A 26,327-nucleotide genomic window follows, 5' to 3' on the forward strand; every position below is an offset into this window, starting at 1 on the left:
TCCGTGCGTCTCCAAAAGGGCCCCTTATCGGGAATAAAGAGCAGACAATCCCAGCAGTACAGCTTGTTAGTGCGCGGGCTGCCGGTTAGCCACAGATAGCGGCTGTAGCTGCTAGCTTGAAAGTGCCGCTGGTAATTCTTACCAGATTGCAGTAACCCTGGCAAAGCGGGCAATGGTCTACCTTTCCGGATAAGTTCAAATTTTTCCTGAAAAGGCAATCTTGAAAATGAGAGCCTAATAAGAATGATAAAGAAATGAGTGAATACACAGGCATTACATAGAGATAAGAGTGTGCCCAGGGAATTTAACAAAAATGTGCAAAAAACATTTGAGAGTCAGACACACTTTCCTCACTGCCCTGCAGACAGTGGCTTTGCTGAGGTGCTCTGCATCCCCAATATTATAAAGAAAACTTCCATCTGCATAAAAACATAAGGCAACACAAAGAATTTGCTCAGATGTGAGTGCTTGTCCACGGTGGGTGATATTTGTGATGTGCAGCTGCAGAAGAGTGTGCATATAACGCAGTGACTGTAAAGAAAAACGGTAACGCTCAAATAAAAGTGGTTCGGAAATGAAAAGACATCTAATAGGGGTCTTATCATCCTGTCCCGACGAGGGTTGAACTCCCTGCAGAGAAGTGCAGCCCCCTCGTCAACTATGTCGTCGACAAATGGACATGCCATGGTCGCAAATAATTATCTTCTTTGTCACACAGACAAACGTTTTTTTTAATTTTTCGGTAATCACTCTAAGACGCGTGTGACACAGGCTGAATGAATGAGGAAGTCGAATCAGGGTTTTACAGCCTAGAGGGAGGAGACAGAGAAACTCTGAGTGTCCTTAAGAAAACCTGCTCGCGACCAGGTTAGGTTCACAAGCTCTTGTTTATGAAGCCGACAGCTGAAAGTGAAGCCCCTGTGTCCAAAGTCGCTTCCACAAACACACAATAAAGTTCACCTATTTTTCAGAGGTGTGTTCCAGGGAGCTTGAGAATCGATGTCCTCAACATGACTGAAAACATGTTGTTCTTGTGGTGGTGTGAGGCTCAACTAGTGTTTGGAGGGAGCATTGCCTTGACGAAATGTCCTCCCTCCCCTGGAGGTTTCCGTCTGCCTGGAGAGCACTGGGGAGTCTGATTCAGTTCTTGGCTCACCTCTGTCTGGGGTCACAGTTATCAGGAGGATGGGTGAGGGGTGATGGTATATGGGATACAGCATTGCAGCTCGGGCAAGTGTGAGAAGTGAACCCAGGCTGAGAACATTTGAAACAGTGGAGGTCATTCGTCTGTTTCCCCTGAAATGTGCAGGAGAAGATTGGTGGCCTCTCGGGATGAGGACTGCGTAGGGGTTGTGGGCTCGTAGCAACAAGTCCATCACTGATGAGATAGGAGTGCCCTAAAGTGCAAGGGTGAATTTTATGGCGTCATTTCAGTGCCAAAAATCCGCGCGCATAAAAACCATAATCAGCGCGCATAAAGACCACTCTCTGCGCGCTCGCCGTCACTCTGCGCGCTCGTGGTCTCTGTGTATACGCTCGCTGTCACTCTCTGTGTTTTCTACTTGCTCGGCTTGGCTGAGTTTTGGCACTTTGGGGGCGGGCATTGAATAGACGGCCCCGCAACACCCCCTCCTTTCTGATTGGTCACTTTAAACGCCTACTCCAGGTCAGAGCCAATCCGAGGCAGAGTAGGGCGGGTCATCATTGCGGTTGGCGGCAGAATTTGATTGCGGATCGAGATGTCAGAGAAAAAAGAGGTAAGTTGAGGAACAGACATATTTAAATTTAAATGTATTGAACAGCTTGGGAGTAATTGTGATAGTTTATTGACTTGCTAAAAGGGAGAATGGAGGCTCTCGTCCTCCACCGCAATCGGCTTCGTTGAAGTCAAAGCACATGGGTTAGCAAAACAGCGACTGGACTTGCATAGTTCCCATAGTTGCTATGGAAGCGACCCGTGACTAATATTTCGCTTCCATAAGTTGCACCCGGTATATACAGGTCAGGGTTAAACAGCCTCCATGCTGTTAACCATTAGGCCTAATGTGTGTTGTTGTTGTTGTCTTGTTAACTTTTATTTAATGTTGCGCTCAGCAAAACGATCTGCTTATGGTAGGCCCATTCATATATTAATGTTACTCCATGTGGACTGTTATGATAGGGAGAGTTGCAGGATACTGCGCAGCGGCTGGTGTCCTTGCTGCAGAGTGACCTGTCTGAGCCAGCACCTAGAAACAGTGAGGATTGTTGTTATTATCGCCTTAATATTGTCTATTAGCATGTTTTAATGCATTTCATGATGAATTAACACAATATTACTAAATCAGTATCATTTTGGTGATAGCACTTAATTATTCAAAAGATAGTCCTTATAAGAATGACAAATGTGTTTTTGCTGTGTTTGAAATTCTGAAAATTTTGCAGATTTGGAAAACCAACATCACAATGGTGGACAGGGAGTCCCACAGCGGGCCAGTAGCTCAGTAGAGCAGAACATGGCCAGGTTTGTCATATGCAGGCAATAAAGTTTGACAGTTTTTTGACAGTTCATCATTAATCATTTAAAATATATATATTTTGTTTGTAGTTTGAAGTGCTTAACATTGTTTACCTTATCACGCTTTTCTCATGGTGTCTTTTTGTCTTATTTTACTCTTTTATAGATCCTTCCCAGCACTATTTGTAAAAAAAATGACAGGGAAAAAGAGACCAAGTTATTTTTCTTCAGACATCAAAAGAGGGCACAATATGAAGTCTTTTGCAATACAGTTTTACCTTGTCAACAAATATATGGAGAAGACTCCAAAAGCAGGAGATGAACTAAGACTTTTACAGGCAGGGATGGGTCAGAGGACATCAATGTAACAGAAGATGCTGATCATTTATGGGTAAGTTGTAACACATGTTTAATTGCAGTGGTCACTCACACACGTACTGAAATGTGAATAATCTTCCTTGATTAAAAATGATGATGCCATTAAAGCTTAGTATATAACCCCTGAGAGATAGAATGATAATAAAAGTAATGTAATTAAGGAATACACATTATACACAGGCTTCTCTTTAACAAAAGATTTACATTATGTACACAGTTGTCCAGAAAACTTGAGGAGACCTTCACCAAAATGGCCACTTTGAAAGGGGCATGGATGTTGTACAAGGCTGTTGGTAAGGTATTCAAGCTTTCTGGCTTTATTTACTGTCTTATGTATGTTGTCCAATGGCAAATTTGATTGACTTCAGGTTGTGTACATACATTAAACGGATTTTCCTGTAGGTGGATCTGGTCAAAGAAAATTGTGTATTGTGCCACCTGAAGCAGAAGGCTACACAGGTCCTTACCTCAATACAGTTGCACGTGGGAAGTCAGCACTGTACATTGTACCAGTCCAAGGAAGTCTTGATACTGCACCTCTTCCCTACTCTGCAAGGGAGTTTGAAAAAATGCCAAAAGCAACATGCCATACCTGTTCAGTAAACATGCCAGTTCAGTTGCACATGAGGCATCTTGCGAAAGAGAGCAATTCTCAGATGTCACCAACAAACAGGCAAGAATATTTTACTCACGATGATAGATAAGTAAATTAGACTTCTTTGTTTGTTCCTTCTACAGACTACAGACTTTCTGGAGTCCCCAGAAAACAGTCATACCATCCAGGAAAACTCCCCAGATGATATTGACATGTCTCTGACGGTAAGTCTGTGAAAGATGCAAATATAAGTCAGTTATGTTTGCTGTTATTCACATTTACACATGTTTACACTCACATTTTTTCCATTAATCTTACATGTAAAGGACTCCACAGATCTTCCTTCGCGTTCCGATGTTCCTAATGTCAAAGTAAGAACAAAACTGTCCAGGGCATGCATGCAATTTTACTTCCAACTGAACCTTAAGCTTCCTTTTCAGTATTGTTTTTATTAAGTTATTAATTAACAAATGTTTGGTGTTTACAGTGTGTAACCATTGCCCTTAGGCAATTTTGTGTGAATACAGTATTAATATATTTACTAATGCTGTGGTACATTCTAGACAGCCTGTCCTATTTGTCAGCAGTTGTATCCCACCGAATATGTTGAAGTTCACCAAGCTTCTGTGGTGAAAGGTATTTCTCCGTTTTCCCATGCATTTTCTAAAGCAAAATTTCAAATGTTGGACAGTTCTTTTTGTATCTGTATCTCAGATCTTAGTATGACTAAACCTTGTCACATGTGTTCCTACAGAGCATCCAAGGCCATCAATTTAGTTTCAGATGATGAGACACCGATGGGACAGAGATATGCCCAAAACGACGCAGACACCAAGAGATTAAAAGGTACCTCAAAAAAATCCTTCTAAAAGTTCAAGTAATTGTTAATTGTTAATAAACTGTTGAATGATGCGAATCCTGCAGAGCTAGATCAGGCAGACAACACAAGCTGTGCCAATCCTGATCAGCTGATCAGTCACATACTCTCCTCATCTGATTAGGGTGGGATATTTAAACCCCCTGCTTACCTGTTCATGACTACTACTACTCTGCTGTCACTGCCACTCTGCTGCTGCTATCACTGCCGCTCTGTTGCCACTGCTGCTACTGCTCATTGCTGCTGCTCTGGCTTCCCATGAGGTGTTTTAATCTCAACACCTCCCCAGTAGCTCTGTTTCTAAAATTCCCTACATCCCCTACAGGGCTCTGCTATTCATTCCCTGCAATCATTGTGATCATTTTTCAGGAAATGAATAACTTAAGACAGAGCCAGGTGCCAAACCTGCTTCAGCCATGCTATAATTATTTATGCTCTGCTTCAGCTATGCAAAATGTTTAGGCTCAATAGAAATATTGAACTCAATCCAGAGTTGTCTGACTGAAATGTATTTTTTTCTATTTTCCCAATATTATAAGCATTGCTGACGTCATCCAAAGCATAGTTAAAAGGGTGGATGAAGCAGCAGTTTTCAGCATCTGCATTACCAGGGACCAGATGCTGGAAAGAGGCATGAAACAGTGGCAGCGACAAAAGAAATCTTCTCCCAAAAATCCCCTCAGAGTTTCATTTATAGGAGAGGCTGGTATTGACAGTGGGGCTCTGAGAAAGGAATTTTTAACTGGTATGTTTTTCTTTTTTGACCTTCAAAATAAATGTGTGGTGACATGTCATCAGTCTTAACAAATTTTGGTTATATTGGTCATGTAGATGATTGTTACTTCCGTATTCTATGCTGACCAATTTGTATCTCCCTTTTCTGAAAAGAAAAGCTGGCAGGGATAGAGAGGAGGTTCTTTGAGGGAGGCATCAGTGGCAAAGTACCAAAGTACTCAATGACAGACTTTGAAAAATACAACTTCAAGTAGGTTGTAAAAAAGAGGCCTATAAAGTGAAACTACAGCAATGCTTTTCTATACACCCAGTCTTTTCACATGCACACGGATACTCATGTTATAAGAAATATATTATTTAAAAAAGATTAACATTAACCCTTAAGTGTTCTTGGGGATATTTCCAGCCACCGTTTATTTTTTAAGCCATTTTGGCTGTGTTGAATGAATATAGCTCAAATTTACCAGAAGATATTCATTTTAATTTTTTTTTTAGAATTGTCATCTCAGTACTTTAATTAAGCCTAAAATGGCTAAGCTACACAAAAACTGCCTTAATAGTTCCTAGCACCAAAACTGCCCAATTGAAACCCACTAAAACCACTATTTTTGATCCCACGTTTATCTTAACATAAACGAATGCATTCCTTTATGTTAAGATTTCATTTTGGACCACTGGCTTTCAATTTGTAATTTTTATATTTGTCCATCAGGTGGCGCCACTTTTACCCATTCAAAGCATGCAGCAAAGTTTCACATTTTTTACTGTTGTCTGCAAGGGAAGTGTGTGTGCTATTGATGTTGGATAATGGTGTGTGTGTGTAAAAATAAGTGTGTGTGTGTGTGTGTGTGTGTGTGTGTGTGTGTACTCATTGAAATGTATTTAATGGCAATTATTTTTGTTTTTTTGTTTTTTGTGAATAAAAAACAGCAGTTATGTAAACATACTGGCATTTAAAAAATAGAATTAATATTTGATATGTATATTTCAGGCTGAAGTAGTTCTAAAAGACTGATGTGTTTAAAGTAGAATAAAATATTAATATATACTATTTTTATAGCAGTTTTTGGGAAGGAGCCATTATTTGTCACTAGGAACAAATAAGGCAGTTTTTATTTTTAAATCTGACACTGCAAAAAACGTATTATTGTATAAGTAATAGTATGTTGGGGTTTTTTTGTTTTGGGATCACAGGACTGTTGGAGAGATATTTGCCGTCAGTCTTGTACAGGGTGGACCACCACCAAACCTTTTAATGCAGCGGTGTTACGGGTACATATCCACTGGAGAACTTGACCAGGGATCAATAACTGCAAAGGACGTCGCGGGCCCTGAGCTGAAGGAACTAAAAAAAGAGGTAGCTCATTGAAATGTGGGAAAAATGCATTCTGAATCATTTCATGTTTAGGTTTTGTATATTGTTGTGATATCATTATTACTTATGTACTTTTCAAAGATTGAGGCAGCTGGCAATGAAACCCTGATGGAGTGCACAGACAGGATCTTATCATGTGGATACACAGGGCCTGTGTCCCTCCACAGAAAGGAAGACATTGTGCGGTAGGATATTTCCTTCAGTGTAAGTTCAACTTCTACGACTGTACTTTTTTAAACTTTATTCAATTTACTATTTTTGTTACAGCTCGGTAGTCCTACACTCTTCAGTGAGGTTACTTCCCATGCTGCAACAAATGTCCTCTGGAATGAAACTATATGACCTCCTCAGCTTGGTACAGCAAGAAAAGGACATCTGCAGACAGCTCTTTGTTCCTGGATCTTTTTGCAAGGCAAATAATAAATAATGTCCATTAAAAGATAATCTGCATTGGATCATTTAAGAAACATTTTTCAAAATTAAACTTTCATGACTTTCTTCTTTTTTGAAAACTTAAGGTGGATGCTGACTTTCTAGTGAAGTCACTGTCACCTGTCTTCAGTGAGATGGGTACAATGAGGCATCAGAGAGAGTCCACAGTGATCAACTTTCTGCAGGACTTTGTACAGGACATGGAGGATGAAGGTGAATAATTTGTTAAAATTAAAAATGTTGCTTCACCTTAAACTTACAAAGTGCAGTTTATTAGAAGTTATTTATTCTTGGAGATAAAGCAAATAAATGGGGGATTACATATATTTTATATGTAATGTTTTATATAGTCCTTTACTTATCAATCATCATCAATATTTAGATGATAATCGTATTAGCTGTGGTGTTGCTTAAGCTATGATGTGTTTTTTTTATCATCAATGCAATCATAACACTTCCTGTTTCTACATCAAAAAAGGAACTGTAATTTGACTGAAAAGTCCTTATTGACAAGTAACAATACTTGTAATGAGCCTTAAAATGAACTTTGCTAATAATGCTTTCATATCACTTTTTCAGCAGAGGATGAAAACAACAGGGAAGAAATGCCTGAAGAGACCATGGGTGAAGATGAAAATGTTGACGAGGCAGAAAAACAAAAAAATGACATGCATATTCATGTTGGCAAGTTCTACCAGTGGCTGACAGGACAGTCTCATATCCCATTAAGTCACGCAGAACGGGAAGATTTCAAAATAGTCATGGAATTTGACCATGACTGCCAGGTTCGTTATGGTGCAAATCATACCATCTGCTATCCTGTGATTAATGCATGTTCCCGCTCAGTGACATTCCCAGTTGCACATCTGAGTACATATGCACAGTTCAAAACTGTACTCTCTCAGGCCATTGTCCATGGCTATGAATTTAGCCACTATTAAGATGGTTAAGTTTGTGTCCGCAATCGTTTTATATGTTCATAGCAGACAATGTATAGCTGTTCATCAGTAAAAGTTGGGTCAGTAGGATCAATTAAAGTTTGGAGTTCATCCATCTCCTCCTCCGTCAAAGGGCACTCGTATTCAGGCACAACAACGCCAGTTTCAGAGTCATTGCCATTGTAGTCAACCGCAGTCTCCCAATCAATGTCTGGCTCTTGAAGGTCCTATAAATGTATCAAAAGAAAGTATTTCAGTTTACACAAGATCATTACAGATTATGTGGTTATGTTATTTACTGTACATTCAAGGTATCTTTGCCTATTAAACGTGCATTCCATCCTTGTGTTTTGGGTGTTTTTTATCCAGAAACGTACTGTAGAGAAAACACTTACTGCAAGGTTCTCAGAATGGACATTGCTGTTGTTTAGCATCTGTCCAGTTTCCCACATCTGTATCGGACTGCAGTTTCCCGCAGTGCGGAGTGGATGGTGGTTCCAGCCTTCAGTAAAGATCTCCAAGTCTTTTTTGAGTCTTTGAAGAAATGCATAATGGACACAGAATATGTCGTCTGTACACGAGATGTCCAGGAAGTCATTTTCTTCAAGAGAGTGTAGAAGGTTGTAATATTTTGATGATACAGAGATCCACACATCTCGCCATAACCGCTCTATCCTATGGAGGGTCACAACAACAACAAAAAAATTGCATTTCCATGAAGGAATGGAACCAAGATATTGTCTTAATATGTGAAAGACAGAGTGATTGTACCTTTGATTGTGGACACTTTTTCCCGAGATGAAACTTCCTCGATCGTTGCCACGGACAGTGAACATAAACCGGGCAATGTCCACATTCTCCACTCCCTGGTCAGCTCGTACTCTGAAGTCACAGTTATGGAGGAATTAACAGAACAATTGATTTTTCTTTGTAAGGCTTTGAAGGTTTTGTAACCTATTGTTACAGTATTGTCAATATTGATAAATGTGCCCAACAATCTAATTTTGTGTCGATTTCTTTAAAGTCCCATTTTCTAGTTACAGCTAAAAACATGTAGTGTGAGGCAAAAAAAATTCCACAAGTAAGGACTATGAGTGAAGAATGTCTGTGAAGTGTGTCTGTATGGAGAAATGGCATAAAATATGTTCCCATGTCTTTTCACTTTTCATCAACTTTTATAGGAAAATACTCAATGCTGTTATTCTGGCAAAGGACATGTACACAGTATTCTATGTAAATTTGACAACATATGTTGCTTTGTAACAATCTGAATCACACTACCTTGAGGGTAAACCATGCTGCTGAGTGGCCTCCAGGAAGAAGTGAAATGCTGTTGAAGCACAGTTGTTTGTCGCTGCATTCAAGTACAGTATCTACAAAAGTCAAATCAAATGTAAACCAGTTAAAAGGCATGCGTGTGTGTCTGCACCAAGAGAACACTCGCAAACTGCACAAAAAACTAGTAAAATAAACAAGATGGCTGGTTGATTATAACTTGTAGGCAACTGCTAAATTTGAACCATTTTTTCAGTCCTTTAGCATAGTTACCCTCTGCCTCCTCATACTGTACAGCCCTCCACCACTGCTGCCTTCTTGGCTTTAATACAAATAGTTGGGGCATAAATGTGCTTAGATCATGAGACAAATCTGACATATTGGCCAAAGGGTGGCACTAAAAATTACAAGGTTCCTTCCCGGGAAGCATGAGTACATGGAGCAAATGGCTCTTGACTCATTACCATCAGATGTTATGTTAAAGGTCAAGGTCCAGGTCAAGTTAAATGTTTGACCTGGGGGTGGCACTTAAGTACTGTAAAGGCACTATTATAACCTCAAAAAATAAAATGTTGAAACAAACCACAGAAAAACAAATTATTCTAATGTCATTTTCTGGATGGTAATGGATGGTTAATTAAAGCTTCTAAGTGTTACAGACTACACAATGTTTATCAAGACACAGGTCTATGCTGGTATAGCCGGTGCAGAGGAAATCTAACAACAGTCAAGTTACCTTTCTGGAAAAACCATCGATTCCTCCAAATATGACAATGTTGTATCTAGGAATCAAACATATGACTTAGACTTAGACTTTACTGTAATTTAGGATTTGTGCACTACAGTGTACAAACAGAGTGAAATTCTGTTTCAGTGGCTCCAGAACATTGCAAAAGAAAAACAATCAATACAATAAAAATATGCTATGTATTTCATATGTAAAATGAAATACCACATCACCTTTACCTCCATGACTGATAGTCATTGTACAAATGAGAACTGGTTGTCAATTCACTTACCAGGTTAAATTTAAAAAATAAAATGTTCAATACAAACCTGATCAACTTGTGATTTGTGTCCACATGTACCAGGGACAAGGGCCCTGCTACAGAGTAGACTCGTACCACACAGCCAAGACTTGACAGTCTTGAGATGATGCCCATGGAATCAACTCTGTGCATGCAGGCCGCAACTCGTTTGTACTGAACTCTGTGTCCCAGAGATTCCAGTCTGCCTTTCACCATCCTGTAGCCCTGCATTTGGTAAATCATTCTTGATGGAAGAAACCAAATTGTCAAGTTCAGCATCAGTAATGGGACTATACATTTCCCTGACAGAGAGCTCATTCTCTTTCATTCGTCGATAGATTGTCCTTCTTGACACACCCATCAGTGTGGCTATGCAAGGCACAGGAAGGTGGAGATCAAGCATTTCCTTCAAACGCTGTTCGTCGACCAAAATTTTGGGCCGTCCTTGGGTGCCTGTGATCTCCACTGTGACACATGGGGCTGGATGTTCCAGTTGTGCTCTCACAAGTTCAAAGAGTTCCTGCAAAGCCTGGGTGATAGCAGCTGGTACTTGTATGTGGTTGGATAGGGCCTGCAGAAGATACAGCTCCTGGCGACAAACAAATTCCATGTAATCCAAATTTAGTGGGGTTGCGGTGAATGCCAATTGTATTTTTTCCAAAAGTCTTTCCAGAAGTTGATGTCTCAGCTGTTAAGAAAACATAGTATAGTTAATGAAGTGTCAAGATCAATGTCTCTCTTGTGATACACATACAACCAGTCAACAGATGTCAGTCAATCATGCAAATTAAATCTTTTAAATATTTTTCTTTCCTTGTTTGTCTATTTTTAAAAACTTTTTTTTTTATTCATTTACTGAAAAGTTGTATATGTAAATATAGAATGTATGCAGCAATGTGGAACTATTTATTCTCTTTCCCCCATCTGCTGTTGTGCTCCTTTACACAAGAGTAGACCCACCTGAACCCGCTTCTGTATGCTTACTTCATATCAGGACTGCAGGATTATCATGTGGGCCTAATTGTTGATGTTATAATTGCAAGTATAATTTCAATTTAGTAGAACTATAATTTATGACAGAATATCAATAGAATTAATTAATAGGATTTTAATATGATTTAAAAGAACAGATTTACGTTACTGTGAACAACCCAGATTAAAGTAAATTAAGGGTGGACCAGACGTCCCAGTTTATCTGGCACAGCCCCATCATGAGTGTGTCAGGGTTGTAGTTAGGGGACGCCGTCCGCCCACTTTTAACCGCAATTTTGCTGTCAAGGGGGGCTTGCGGTGACTCTGCTTGTATCAGGTGAGAACGGGTGCCAGGAAGCTTTCTACATGGTCGCTGGAGACTTTAACAATGGGAAACTGATATTTTAGACACTCTTATGGTTTTTGTCACCAAATTTCCATAGCAACCAGGGTAAACAACACGTGTGACAATGCATACAATCAAACACTGTTTACTTTGGTGACTTATGTGAAACTCATAAACATACCTCCCACTAAAAAAAATCCTACTACCCCACTGGTCCTGGCATAAAATCAAATGATATCAAAATGAAATCTGAGAGATAGGCTAACTGTCTAAGACTTACTTGCTCAGCCATGATAGCCCCATGAAAATGTTTTTTTTCCCCCCAGGAAACTGCCAGGTCTCCTCCACTGTGATCAGACCACTATAACGGAAGGTTATGAGAATGTTATGTATTGGGTCAGCAATTTTTCGTAGCAACTTTAAACGTAGCCACTGCTGTTATAGGCTAGCATTGTATATCTGTCTGTTCCTCAACTTACCTCTTTTTTCTCTGACATCTCGATCCGCAATCAAATTCTGCCGCCAACCGCAATGATGACCCGCCCTACTCTGCCTCGGATTGGCTCTGACCTGGAGAACAGTAGGCGTTTCAATCAGAAAGGAGGGGGTGTTGCGGGGCCGTCTATTCAATGCCCGCCCCCAAAGTGCCAAAACCTAGCCAAGCCGAGCAAGTAGAAGACACAGAGAGTGACAGCGAGCGTATACACAGAGACCACGAGCGCGCAGAGTGACGGCGAGCGCGCAGAAAGTGACGGTGAGCGGGCAGAGAGTGGTCTTTATGCGCGCTGATTATGGTTTTTATGCATGCGGATTTTTGGCACTGAAATGACACCATAGTATTTTTCCAGAGAATGTTTGCATATCAGTTCGATCTCTTCCTGTTCAGGTGGTGGGCTCCTAAATTTATTAAACTCACTCAGCATATAAGCCACAAATGTTTGGAGGTTACATCCTTGATTGTCAGATGGCAGAAAAACTGTTCTATGGGGTGCTGGTTTAGCTCAGTCGGTAGAGCAGGCGCCCCACATACAGAGGTTACAGTCCTTTTTGCACTGCTCGCAGGTTCGACTCCTGGTCTCCCGATCATTTGGTGCATGTCATCCCCCACTCTTTACTCCCCACACTTCCTGTCCCTCCTCAGCTGTCCTATGAATAAAGGCAAAAAGCCAAAAAAATTATCTTTAAAACTGCAATGGAGTCCTTTTCACACTGTTCCTTCACAGGGCTGGCGATAAGCAAGTCACGAATGTGAACAAATGTTGCGAGTCAGGATGCACGGGCACACTGAAGAAAGCTGAACACAAGTCAATGACAGTATACCACTTTGTGTCAGGTGGAATATTAGAAAGCAAAGTGTGCAGATCTGGAACGAGTGGAGTTTCGGCGTCAATGATGGAGTTAACTACCCTCAGATCACGTACGTGTGCTAGCAGTGGTTCATGCTCAGGCCATATAGCCATCAAAGTTGGGGTTCTTTCGTCAACCAGAACTTTTTCTGCCAACCCAGTGTCCAAAGTTTTTATCGATATTCTGTTGAACTTGTGATCAAGGATGGATATACTTATTGTCAGTTCTTTTCCACTCGTGGACTTTCAAAACCTCTTTCATCATTGGGCCCAGTTCGTGCAACTCATGTCCTTGTGTCATTAGGAGTGTAATGTGGGGGATTGAGTCCTTGATTTTAAACCATACTTGTAGTTCTAGGGGAAACTGTACAGCCGCAGCAGCTCCCTGTGGACCAATGTAAATGTCTTGGCTAATGACTGGGTACGCCTTTCTGTTCATCAATTCGTCCTAGCACATTTCACATGCTTTCTGATCATGGTCCTCGTCGAATTGTAAGATGCAGTGAAGGGGCAGGCGTGGATCATCAAACTTCCCTATCACGTCCTTCACCCACTGTACCTGGAGTGACTGTGGCGGTATAAGTCGCAACCAGTACACGGGTGGTTGAATTGTCTTTGAGGTTTTTTCCTCTTCTGCTGCCATTTGAGACATCATACTGATGCATGAAATGGTAAATGGACTGTACTTATATAGCGCTTTTCTAGTCTTTGCGACCACTCAAAGTTGCTTTTACACTACATATCACATTCACCCATTCACACACACATTTACACACTGATGGCAGCTGCTACCTAAAGTGCCCAACTGTCAATCAGATAACACATTCATACCCGTTGGCTATGCCACCGGGAGCAATTTGGGGTTCAGTGTCTTGCCCAAGGACACTTCGACATGTAGCCTGAGGGAGCTGGGGATCGAACCTCCGACCTTCCGATTGAAAGACGACCGACTCTACCACTGAGCCACAGCCGCCCAAGAGTCTTCATGAGTCTTCTAGGAAGCCCACATAAAGTCTGTCTTGTGTGCGCATGATTTTTGCTTTGAGTGAGCACAAGATTTCTCACCCTAATAAATTTATGGGTGCATTGGCCGAAAATAGCAAAGGTGCAACAATTGTTTCACCTGCAATCAGCATTGGAACCGGCTTTGTTAACGGTATTATCTGAGTCTTCCCAGAGAAGCCTACTGTCTTAATAGATGAGATGGAGAGGCGGAGAAGACCTCTTTTCCAATGCATGCATATGTTGCACCTGTGTCTACAATGAAGGAATGTTCACGACTCTTTATGACAACTGGCATGGTAGGTTCATCATTTGGCTGTGATGAGATAACTGGTGACATTTTCTCCCCATTGGCTTCTCTGGACAGCCCTATTGCCACTCAGCAGCTGAACCTGTCCAAGGGCAAGCAGCCGCTGGCCCCTGCCCTTGGTTGGTTGGACAGTACCTGGCAATGTGACCCAGTTGGCCACATATTCAGCACTCTATGGGTGGTCTAGATGGCCCCTGTGGTCCTGGAGGTCCAGGGGGTCCCTGTTGTTGCCCATTGTACGGAGGCTGAGGCTGCCTGTATTTTTGCACAGGCGGTCCCCTCAATGTTCCTCTTTGGGGTCTTCCCCCCCTTTGCATTGGTCGGCCTCTGCCCTGTCCCTGATAGGATCTGTCTCCAGGTGCCCTGGGGTACCCTCGATCTTCCTCCTGCTGGGGTGTTGACTCGCACATGTATAGGTGGTGCTGGGACAGTTGAGGGCTGGGCTGATGCAGCTGGTCCCTGTCCTTCGGGGACTTGTGGCTGGTTTGGACTCTGGAAGACAGCTGGCATTTGTGGTGCAGCTACTATTGGTTCAGGTGGGTTCTGGATTTGGGCTGCAGTTATCACTGGAGCCTGGGTTTTACATTTGTCTTTCTTTGATTTGGAAAGTTCCCCCAGTTGCAGCATTGCAACTGCATGCAGTTGTTCCTCCGTCTGTCTTCATTCCCTCCTACTTCGTTCCACGTGATGGACAATGTGTTTAGAGAACAGAGGCCAGTTCATCTTCATCAGGCCTACCACGCCATCTAGGTGTTTCTGCAATTCAGGTGGCATGGCCTTTTTCATCATTAGCTTGAACAGGCTTTGTGTGGTATCATTAGCATTCCATGCTGCTCCTGTTTCATCCTTCCACTTTTGTTGGATAGCGGGCAAGAATTTCAGGGGGAATTCCTCATCCTTTAATGTTTGATTTGATTTAGATTTTTCTTTTGTTCGCTCACTGATCATTTTGTAAAGTGATAAAAATAAACAATTATTATTTATATTTTTTAAAGCATTTTTAGTTTACAGCATTTTTTCACACCTGCCTAAAACTTTTGCACAGTACTATATACTGTTTATGTGTATATATATATATATATATATATATATATACATATACATTTTGACTTAAAGTTACTTTTATTCAACCAGCAAATTTTTTTTTTGATTGGCAATGATGCAGGCTTCTCCCAAAAGATAATAAGACAATGTACAAGAGGCATCATTGTGGAAAAAAAATATTTCTCAGCTTTTATTTACATTTGAACAAAAAGTGGCATGTCCAAAATTATTCATACCCTTTGTAAACTGTCACAGTCTATGGGAAAATCCAAGGTTCTATACCATTCCAAATAGTGCAAGCTGTTCTAAAGCATCCTAATTACCCTGATTCATTGGGAACAGCTGTTTTAATCAACTCAACAGGTGAAAAACAGCAGCTCTCTGCAGTTGGTTTGTGGACAGTCATGGCTAAGACAAAGGAGCTCAATGAGGACCTGCGGCTGCGCATTGTGACTGCTCACAAGTCATGAAAGGGCTGTAAGGCCATATTGAAATGTTTTCAAGTTCAGCCAAGTTTCAGCTAATGGACCAGGGAACCTAATCACAGTAAACGGCACCATGGAAAAAGAGGAATATATCAAGATTCTCAACAACAACATCAGCAGTCTGCAGAGAAACTTGGCCTTGAGCACCACTGGACATTTCAGCACGACAACGACCCAAAACACACAGCAAAAGTGGTGAAGAAATGGTGAGCGGACAAAAACATTAACATGCAAAAAGCTGGTCAGCAATTATAGGAAGCGTTTGATTGGTGTAATAGCCAATAAAGGCTTTTCTATTGATTATTGAGAAGGGTATGAATAATTTTGGACATGTCACTTTTTGTTCAAATGTAAATAATCTTTTGGGAGAAGCCTGTGTCATTTCCCATCCAAAAAAATCTTGCTGGTTGAATTAAAGTAACTTTAAGTCAAAATTTGCCAGGGGTATGAATAATTTCGGGCTTGACTGTATATACAGTGGGGAGAACAAGTATTTGATACACTGCCGATTTTGCAGGTGTTCGCACTTACAAAGCATGTAGAGGTCTGTCATTTTTATCATAGGTACACTTCAACTGTGAGAGATGGAATGTAAAACAGAAATCCAGAAAATCTGGTGTAGTTCTGGTTTTGTCCTGTATTTCGATGTTTAGTTATTATATCTTGTTTTACCTTGTCACTTTGTCTATTGTCATGAGTTCTCATCGTTTAATTTTGTATTTAGTTTATTCTGTGTTCTTGTCAGGATTTAGCATTGTTTAGTTAAGTATTTCACTTGTGTCTCTTTGTTTTGATCATTTCCTGTTTTACTTTGTCACCTTGGCTGCTTCCCAAGTCTCTTAAATTGCATCCATGTTTCCTTCACTTGCGTCTTTCACTTGCGTCTTAGTCCCTCCCACCAGAGATGCATGGAGAGACGCGAGGAAACCAAGAGAGGAGAGAGGAAACGAGGGAATGTTTTTTAAGAGACATGAGACATGCTGCAACGTCCATTTTTGATGATCGCGTCAGCTGATCACCGCTGGATCAGCTGTCAGTCTGCTTTAACAGCTGTTTGTGTCTGCACACATGTGAACTGTATTCATTCTAATAAAACACACAGTAACAGTGCATTCTCTTTGTAACCTGTTACCTGTGTAACAAACACCTGCACATGAAGAACAGGCTGCAGTCTGTGTTCCTGCTGCAGAGCCTTACCGACATTTCCTACAGCACTTTGTCTTTATATTATTTGTTCATTATTTACATTGTTGATCACTGATCATCTGATCTGAATTAATTATTTAATAAGCCCAAAAACTGTCTGTCCATGAACAATGAAAATTATTTATTAGGCTAAAAGTTTCAGGATAAATAGAAATCACGTCACGCTGATCAAACCCGACCTCACTGATGATCAGAGACTCTCCTGCTCCCTCTGAATTAATTCATTCATCTGTAATAAAAGTTAGCAGGGGAATAACTGATCATGACAAGAGGTATTTTTTTGGATTAAATTTAATAGAAATGAATCTGTTTTTGCTACTTTTGATTTTTAGACTTATTTTCACTCAGATGTTGACTCAGAAAACAAATCAAATCTGCAGTTATTCACTGCATTTTATATATTTTACGACAAGTTATGATCAATATTTTGTTCTAAACGATCCGGTGATGTGAAGTTTTACATCAGTCCGATCTGCTGCAGCGTCCAATCACAAACTGATATCCAATAAGAGGGTGTGTTGGCCAGTAAAAGACGTCCGTGGAGGCTGTTCTCGTGTATCCTCGCTTATCGCTCCTCGGAACTCCCTCCTCTCTCCTCGCTCCTCCGAGCAGCAATAATAATAATAATAGCCTCAATATTGCGGCTCCAGAACTACTTCCGGTTCGGGCGAGGGGCGAGGAGCTATCAAATAAGAGACTTGGGAAGCAGCCATTGTCTCTCGTGTTGGTCCACTTCCTGCCTTTGTGTTTGCCACTTGTTTGATTTTGTGCCCTGCCCTGATTGTTTTCATCTGCCCCTTAATTGTCTCACCTGTGTCTGATTAGCCTCACCTCCTAAGTTGATTTAGTCTCTGTGCTCCCCTGTCCCTGTGCTGGTTCATTGTCTTTGTCGTGTTACCTGTGAAACTGTCGTGTTACCTGTGGACTTATCTTGTGGATTTTCCTGTTCCCTTGTGGCTCCCCGTTGTTGCTCCTGTGTGTTTCCAGGTTTTTCTTTGGATTATTCTTTTACCTTGACTGTGAGACATTTTTGTTCTACCATTTGGTTTTCTGTTTTTTCTTTTGTTGGATTTAAGATTTTGTTTTTCATTTTTTGCCTCAGTTTATTAAACTCCTTACCATTGTTACCACCTGGGTCCTTTAACTTTTTATTTTACCCAAAACCGTGACATGAACTCACTTTCACTCCAGTGTGTAGCCTGCGCATAGAGACACACACACTCCTGGATCTCAACTCTGCATAACTCCCCTCCAGATTAGGCAAAAGTACACAAAATACGCACACATTGTAGTAACAGTTAGCATATAGCCCAATGTACTTAAACTTTTGCACATAAATGTTCTAAATAAGCACTCAAGTTGCCCTGCTGTTCAGACTTTTCCCACAGCGCAGCAGATATCACACACTAAACACATTTCTTCGATCTAAATCATCAGAAATACAAAAACTGTTTCATTTACTGCTGCTGTAAACTGTTTTTGAAATACCTGAGCCCTGCGCTGCTCTTTTAGAGACAGTACTACCTTAGTAAGGAGAGGCAGCTCTTATAGTAATAACAGCTACAGTTTATCATATTAGGCATTCTAAATGCCATAAAAACATCTCGAGTTCACCCGGCTACATATGTACACAGTAGGCTATATTGTACTGTACGTGTACACAGTATATTGTACAGTATACATGTGTACACAGTATATTGTACAGTATACACAGTATATTATATACAGAACCCACATATAGTTATTTTGCCTCAGTGAATTATTAAAGTCTGACATCTGAATTATAAAAACAGAAAATAAAAGAAAAAATGCAGCAGCCTGAGGCTACAGCTCATCATCATTTCCTCCTCTGCTGCCTGCTCCTCCTTTGTGCAACCCCCTTCTTCAACCCCCCCTCCCTCACCCCCCTTGCCTGTGATCTGAATGGGGGCTGATTCAGGGTGTCAGCTCTGTGTTACATGTGATAAATTACCATCAGACGACATCAGCAGAGCACCAGCACCCTGACCTCCTCTAACACACACACACTGATACACACACACACTGATACACACACACACACACACACACACACACACACACACACACACACACATGCACTTCATCCTCTGCCTCGGTGAGAGTCACTAGCTCTGTCAGAATGGGCTGAGAAAGGAGGCCAGCAATGACCTGTGTGTGTGTGTGTGTGTACTTGTGTACATTGTTTATGTGTGACGCGTCAACGTCACTACCACAAGTCAATGTCTATTAGGTGATGTCAACGAGTCATTGACCACATGATTTCGCACAGCGTTATTTTTATCCACCCATTTCTGCCAAATAAAGCACACACGCACACTACAGCCCATAGAAGAAGAAAACACACTACAAGATCTAAACGGGCGGCGCGTTGCCATCTTGAGGACCCAAAATGCGGCTGTACCATAGACCTTTCTTTGATGGTCAGCACACAAAACTTTAATGAACATCAGATCCTGTCTGTCTGGAGACTTAAATCATTAATGCTGTGCCTCATGCGTTCACAGCTTAAATGTACGTCTCTATTCATGTTGGTTTCTGTTGGGCAGTGGGATTGCTTCAGTGGCTTCAACATCAATGCGTGCTTCGACATATATCTTACAGTGACCTGTGTTTTTTGCACACGTGTGTATGTATTTCGAGCTGAAAAAATCCGAAGTCATGCAACCCTTAGTATACAGTGTGTATGTGTTTGTCAGTATGTGTACTTTTATACAGTTTATATGTGTGTGTCACTGTGTGTACTTGTAGACGCTTTTGTCCAAAGCGCCATACGTCTGAGAGTTAATACAACACAAGCAACGATCAAGACAGGAGGGAACAAAGTTAGTAAGTGCCAAAAAACTGCTTCAAGTGTGATCAGACACTGATGCCAACAGGCAGTGTATAGGGCGTTTTTAAAAAAAATTTTTATAACAATAATCATCATCAGCAACATCAACAAGATCAGTATAGTCATCATCATTATCATGACATTCCTAGTCAGCATAAACTACATCACTACATGACTGTAAGTGTATATAACTGTAAGTGTATATAACAGTTAGTGTATACAGCTGTAAGTGTATATAACTGTAAGTGTATAACTATTAGTGTATACAGCTTTAAGTGTGTATAAAAGTAAGTGTATATAACTGTAAGTGTGTATAACTGTTAGTGTATACAGCTGTAAGCGTGTATAAATGTAAGTGTAAGTGTGTATGTTATGGCCGTATTAACTTCGGCTCGCGTTTGCATACCATAGCATATAGAAGAAGAACATGCGTACCAAGTTGCCAAGAATGAAAATGTTTATTAACAAAAACTAGCAAAATGCAAACAACTAAAGGAGACTATAGTCTGTTTAGGCTGAAAACAAAAAGAAAAAAGAAGAGTGTATAACTGTAACAGTGTATAACTGTAAGTGTATATAACTGTAAATGTATAACTGTTAGTGTATACAGCTGTAAGTGTGTATAACTGTAAGTGTATGTAAGTGTATAACTGTAAGAATGTATAACTGTAAGTGTATGCAGGGCTGGACTGGGACAAAAAATTGGCCCTGGCATTTTTTTCCCAGAGCCGCCCCTACAATCAATTGAACATGATCCACCAGTACAACGTCCTTGCGGCCTCCTCAAAGAGTATGGTATAGGCTACTATTCAATTAATTTACTGCTGAGCAAAGTAGTAGGTCCCGTAACCAGTGCTCAAGCAATCCTTCATGACTGTTTAGAGGTGACTGAGGAGTACACCATCCTAATCCATACTCAATTAGAAGTCATAATAATTTTTAATTATTTAACAAATTTAATTACACAAGTATACGATCTTAAATTCACTGTATAATGTAGCCTAACAAAATACATCATTACTTTAAGTGCAAAACAAGGTGCTTTTCTTAAGTATTTCCATGCTGTGGTACTAAATATGTCTACTTCACTACATCTGAGAGGTAAATATTGTACTTTTAACTCCACTACATCTGTCTGTACATCTGACAGTATTAGATACTTTACAGATTAGTTTTTCCCGTAACTTTAATTACTTCTGTCCAGATGTGTTGATTTTGATTTATATGATTAACTGTTCGGTCACATACTGAGAAATCTCTCCTCCTTCTTGAGCTATCGAACCATTTAACCCCACGTTTTTTAAACTGAAGAGAGGACTCGGTTGTTTTTTCTTTAGCTCCTGAGAAGTGGACTTTTAAGCGATATATGGCACTCAGAGGTCAACAACTCTACTCTGCAGTTAAATGCAATAGACTCATCAATTCGGCAATCATTTTTTGATATAATAGTAAAACAGGTAACTGACACGGGCTATCATCATTTCTGTGTCATTCCAGTGTCTTTCTGACTGCATGCTAGCTTACGTGTGTAGGCTACCCCCCCCCGCCCTCACACACACACGCACACACACACACACACACACACACACACACACACACACACTCATATTCACACACACAAACACGATTTTGTGTAGAATTTCATATACTTAGGTGGACCACCATCATGTGTCAGAAGTGCAAAGTGAGGCCTGGCATTGTCACTGGTCAAAATGCTCGCAACTGCTTCCTCGGCTTCCATTGCCGATAGGATATTGCTAATGTAGGGGCACCACAGGGAAGATGGTAAAAACAGGAATAATATATTTTGTTCATAAATGTTAATAACTCGCTGTTAATTCAAAGATTGGGTTTGTTTCCAGCGTTCAAAGCATTGGTGAATATGTAAATGTTATTCCATTTTTTCACTTTTTTAAAACTTTGTATGCAAAACATGAAAGAAAGTAGCTAATTAATTGTTCATAAAATGTTTTAAAAGTTGGCACATGAACTATTAAAAAAAGGGGAAATTGGTAAATGTATACCCTAAATGGACGCTGTATCTCGGGAGATACAGAGTGTAAACTGGAAAAAATCATATCACACATCACATCACATCATATTTTGAAAAATATCATGAAATTGTGTCATGTTAGCCTAGATACATTAGAAAATAGCAATTAATTAATTTTCCAAAATATTAATATGTGCTTGCACATTTAAGAGTTAAACCAATGACTGTATAAAGATGGACGACCCGTCTCCATCTACTCTCATTGAACGAATTTGAAGCCAAAATACCCGCTAAGCGGGCACTGCCATCTTGCACTGGTGATGTTTTTTAGGAGCCAGACACTGCACAGTAGAGATCGACAGGTGGAGCCATTGTTACCACTTCCACTAACCAAAGGTACACTATTTGTCAAAATTTAACTTTACTTCTGTTTTTCAGCCGATCAGGTACAACATATAATTATATATAGTAAACACTGCATGTTGAATTACAACATTTTTTATTTGTATATCAGAAAGAGTTTTTTTTGTTGAATTTTAAAGCCAAATAAACACCTATGGGCAATTTACAGTCGCCAATTAACTAGAAACCGATAAATAAACATGCCAACAGGTGAATAAGGGGAGTCCTGGCATTTATTTAGTATCACTTCAAGCACTGATCTCCAGTGATAAGGAAGTGTCAGAGCCCGGCTCTTAGACTTTGAGAAAACAGGAAACACACAGGTACATAGGACATGAAAATACATCTGTTTAACAGCAGAAATAACACCTTTATTATCAAACAGTTAGTAGGAAATAATATAATTTAATTGATGAAATGACGCAATAAATATGTGTTGGATGTCACAGATTTTATTTCCTTTATTTTCACTCAAAATGACTTTACACATACAGGTCACAATATAGGCTTGTATATTCATTCAACAAATACATGGCATGGTTTAAGTTCATTTTTTTAAATTTTAAAACCAATTTAGAGTCACCAATTAACCTAATGAGCATGTCTTTGGACTGTTGGAAGAAACCGGAGCACCCGGGGGAAACCCACACAAACGCACGGGGAGAACATGCAAACACCACACAGAAAGGCCCACTTCGTCCGAACCGGGATTCAAACTAGGAACCTTCTAGCTGTGAGGGGCCAGCGCTAACCACTACACCACCGTGCAGCCCCACAAACATTAGATGTTGATGGTTGCTCCTACTTCTTGAAGATGGAGCTGAAGGTCCTCCTGATCCTTTTGATGGTGCGCCTGAACCAGCCGACCTTCTTTACTTTGGTCTCAGGCTGGATCTCCACTTCTTCAGTGGTCTTGTCCTCAGGTTCATTAATCAGGGAGGAGGCTGTCAGACAGGAAAGGATGCTGCAGAACCTCCTGGGGTTTGATGCGCCGCTCTGGGTCCAAATGCAGCATCCTTTTGATCAGGTCCAACAACAGACGGTGATCATTGCTCTGTCTGTTTACCTCAATCAGCTCCTCAAGATCATCAAGACTCTTGAGCCAGAGGTATCTTGTGTCCTCAGGTTGGAACCCTGAGTCATACTCGAACTCTTCTGGTGTCTTAAATCTCCAGCGCTGCGGGCCATCACTGTCTGGATAGAAGTAATACTCTGTCCCCATCCCCTGGTCCAGCACATGGTCTGGTGGCTGGCCCTGAGTTGCTATGATGAAGCTCAGCACGTTGTAGTCCATGTTGCCGGGGTACAGAGGGCATCCTGTAGCCAGCTCTGCAGCCGCCAGGCGCAGAGACCACATATCAATGGCCTCATTAAAGGGAACATGCAGCGACACTTCTGGTGCTCTGTACCAGGTGTCTGCACACAAGCACCAGGCTGACAAGCGTATGTTGGATGCGCCAGGCTAAAGTCAATCAACTTGACACTCGACTTGAGGTCTGCATGCACAATTCCCATGGAGCTCAGGTGGGAAAGGGCTGTGACCAGCTGATACAACACAGACTTCTGCTCTGTCATGGGGAGACAATGGTCCGGTGGTTCCTTTGTGTAGCTGTACAGGCTCTGATCCAGCAGCTCGAAGTTCGGGCAGATGTTAGCCTTATTGAAGAAGAAGCCATTCCACTTCATGATGTTGCAGGTCTCTAGATCCAGAGACTGCAGCTGCTTCAGGATAGCAATTTCCTGTCTGGCCTGGTGAAAAATATCAAGGTCGTTTTTGTTGACCTTGATGGCCACACACTGGTCAGTTTCGATGTTGCAGCATTTTGTAACAACACCAAAACCGCCCTCCCCGAGGAAAGGTGTCCGAGTATGCTCCCTTTGGCTATCTTGAGGTCTTCTGATCCCTGCATGTTGAGTGGTGGGTTTGTGTTTTTGTTTGTGAAATGTGTGTGTTCGTTTTCTAAATGTGAAAGGTGATCGATGGTTGCAGGTAGTTTGCTTCCAGTCAGGTAGAAGGTCTGATGTGCACTGAAAGATTCTCTGCATGCTGTCTTACTTATAAACTTTAGAATTCTATAACATCATCGGGTTCCATTCTGACTTTGATGGTGGCTTTGGCTTTCACTAAATATATAATATATATATAGTCATTAAAATATATAGAATTGTGAACACAGACACATATTTTCCATTTTAAGTGTTGGTCAGTACAACTAGTGATTTTCAATTGGAATGATACTTTGTGAATGCAACACAAAAGCCTTAATACAGTATAATGAGCTGAAAGTTTGCTGGGTTGTGTATTTGTTCTGTATTTGTCAACAGAGCTGTCAATCATCCTTTTGACAACATCAAATACCTAATTAAAAATAAACTTGTCAGAAAAATGAACACTTGGACATAAATCAGCATGATAAGAACTGACTATAATGACAGAAACCATGTTTGAGAAAAATGTATTTGACGTGTATTTTGATTATATAGTTTGACTCATGTCCCATCTGTTAACATGGAGGAGGCGGGCTTTATGACCTATACTGCAGTGAGTCAGCAGGGGGCGATAGAGAGGGTTTAGCTTCACTTTTAGGGAGCTGTCATGTCGGCCATCTTTTTATACAGTCTATGGGTTAAAACAAATAATTCATTTAATCCAGTTCCTAAGAAGTCGGTGAACTGCAAGCTGTTTGTGCCTCCTGATGATAAAGTGAACCCAGACATGATGATGATCCGCTTTTCCTTCATATTTGGAAGGGTAAAAATGCATTATTGTTTTGTAACCTCTCAAGTAATCCTTTGTGCGGCAAAATGTCACATATCAAGTACAGTGAAAATGAGAGGAAACCAACAGAAGAGATTTGAGTCATGTTGATCTGTTGATAATCTTCATACAGTCAAGAGTACTACATGTCCAACCCACTGGCTCATAGCTATCAGTCTTCGAAAAACAAAGTAGAAAAAATATTCTGCAGTGCAGTGCAGTGTACGTGTTTTGATCTTCGTGCTGTGCTCCATCAAAGAAATCGTCCTCTATTCTTAGAATCTGTCAAGTCAATTGTCCGTTATGCTTACACACACAGAAGGAGGATGAGCAGGCATTAAGTCAGCCCACTTGAAAGATGACTTGTGACTTGTGTTTGCACATCATTTGGCCCTTTGAACGCTGATCCGGAGTAATGAAATCAAATGAAACGTCATCAATCCCCCTGAATGGGTTTCAGCTCTATCAATCCATGTTATGACACCCTCGTCGAACACTTACAGTGTCCAATATGCTATTAAATGAACATGACAGATATGTTTCTTTTAATCAAATTGATTTATTAAGGCCTTTCACGACATTCCAGTAAAAATGATACAAGTCAGCAAGTTTAAATGGCTCGCCGGTCCTCAAAGCTGCTCTGTTTCCTCTGTCTGTGTCAGGGTTCAGGCGTGCTCTGCAGTTCACTTTCCAGCAGTGAGTGAGCAGTCAGACATGATGACCCACTCAACGCTGTCCCTCTGCTCCTATTGGTCATACTGAAGATACTGTCTGATGACAGTCACAGGGAGGAATGTTAGTCCATAGTTAGAAGTTTTATGGTTAATATGTCTGCTCAAAGGTCTCCTCATATCATTTACTCAAGTTTACAATGTTTGTCAGGATTTTGTGGCCCAGAGAGTTTTAAATATTAAACACAGAAGCCTGTGTTGGTCCTGATCTGGGCCTGAGGAACATTCGTACTTGACTTAAATTTTAGGCTGTAGACTACTGTATATCTTAGCTTTTCTTTTGCTAAATCTACTGACTCATTTTGGACTGCATTACTGGAAATGAGAGTATCCCAATCTCCCTTACGGTCACAGTGTGAATCATATCCTGACTTTCGTCTGGAATGTGATTTCACTGGCGACATGATTCCTACACAGCGGTGTGAACAACTGAACTGCGTGGTCTCAACATCCGTGTTTAGTGCAGTTTTATCTGTTGGTTTTTCAAGAGCGCTTAGAAAGAATATTTTTATTTGGAAGAAATGTCCACTTGAATTAAACGGCTCAGAATTTGGTGTCAAAGGTCAACATCACTGTGACCTCTTAGATGCATTTTTTGCCATAAATCAAGAATTAATGCACTTATTGTGATACATTCCCACATGTATAAGTATACAATGATCTGCTCTCGCTCTATGTTCTTGCCTGTCTTCTGTAATGTAATGTGATTTTATGTCTGATGTCTGAATATTTTGTGCTGATTGTTTGCTTG

General features: G+C 40.7%; 1 protein-coding gene across 1 annotated transcript; it reads left to right on the top strand.

Annotated features, from left to right (window-relative positions):
• Positions 1–1,739: 1,739 nt before the first annotated feature.
• On the top strand, positions 1,740–7,830 carry LOC138585238 (uncharacterized). Its single transcript, XM_069657528.1, has 7 exons — positions 1,740–1,757; positions 2,425–2,475; positions 3,614–3,694; positions 6,539–6,642; positions 6,725–6,873; positions 6,971–7,102; positions 7,541–7,830. The coding sequence occupies exons 1-7, from the start codon at positions 1,740–1,742 to the stop codon at positions 7,828–7,830; spliced, it is 825 nt and encodes a 274-aa protein (XP_069513629.1).
• The last annotated feature ends 18,497 nt before the right edge of the window (positions 7,831–26,327 follow it).

The sequence above is a fragment of the Semicossyphus pulcher genome, unplaced genomic scaffold (genome assembly GCF_022749685.1).
Source record: "Semicossyphus pulcher isolate SPU_LCO1_2020_fin unplaced genomic scaffold, fSemPul1.0.p SCAF_11, whole genome shotgun sequence".
NCBI lineage: Eukaryota > Metazoa > Chordata > Actinopteri > Labriformes > Labridae > Semicossyphus > Semicossyphus pulcher.

Coding starts and splice junctions, on each gene's coding strand:
- LOC138585238 (XM_069657528.1), top strand. Junction 2,476..3,613: donor GGGAGTCCCACAGCGGGCCA/GTAGCTCAGTAG, acceptor TTCCTTCTACAG/ACTACAGACTTTCTGGAGTC. Junction 7,103..7,540: donor ACAGGACATGGAGGATGAAG/GTGAATAATTTG, acceptor TTGACGAGGCAG/AAAAACAAAAAAATGACATG.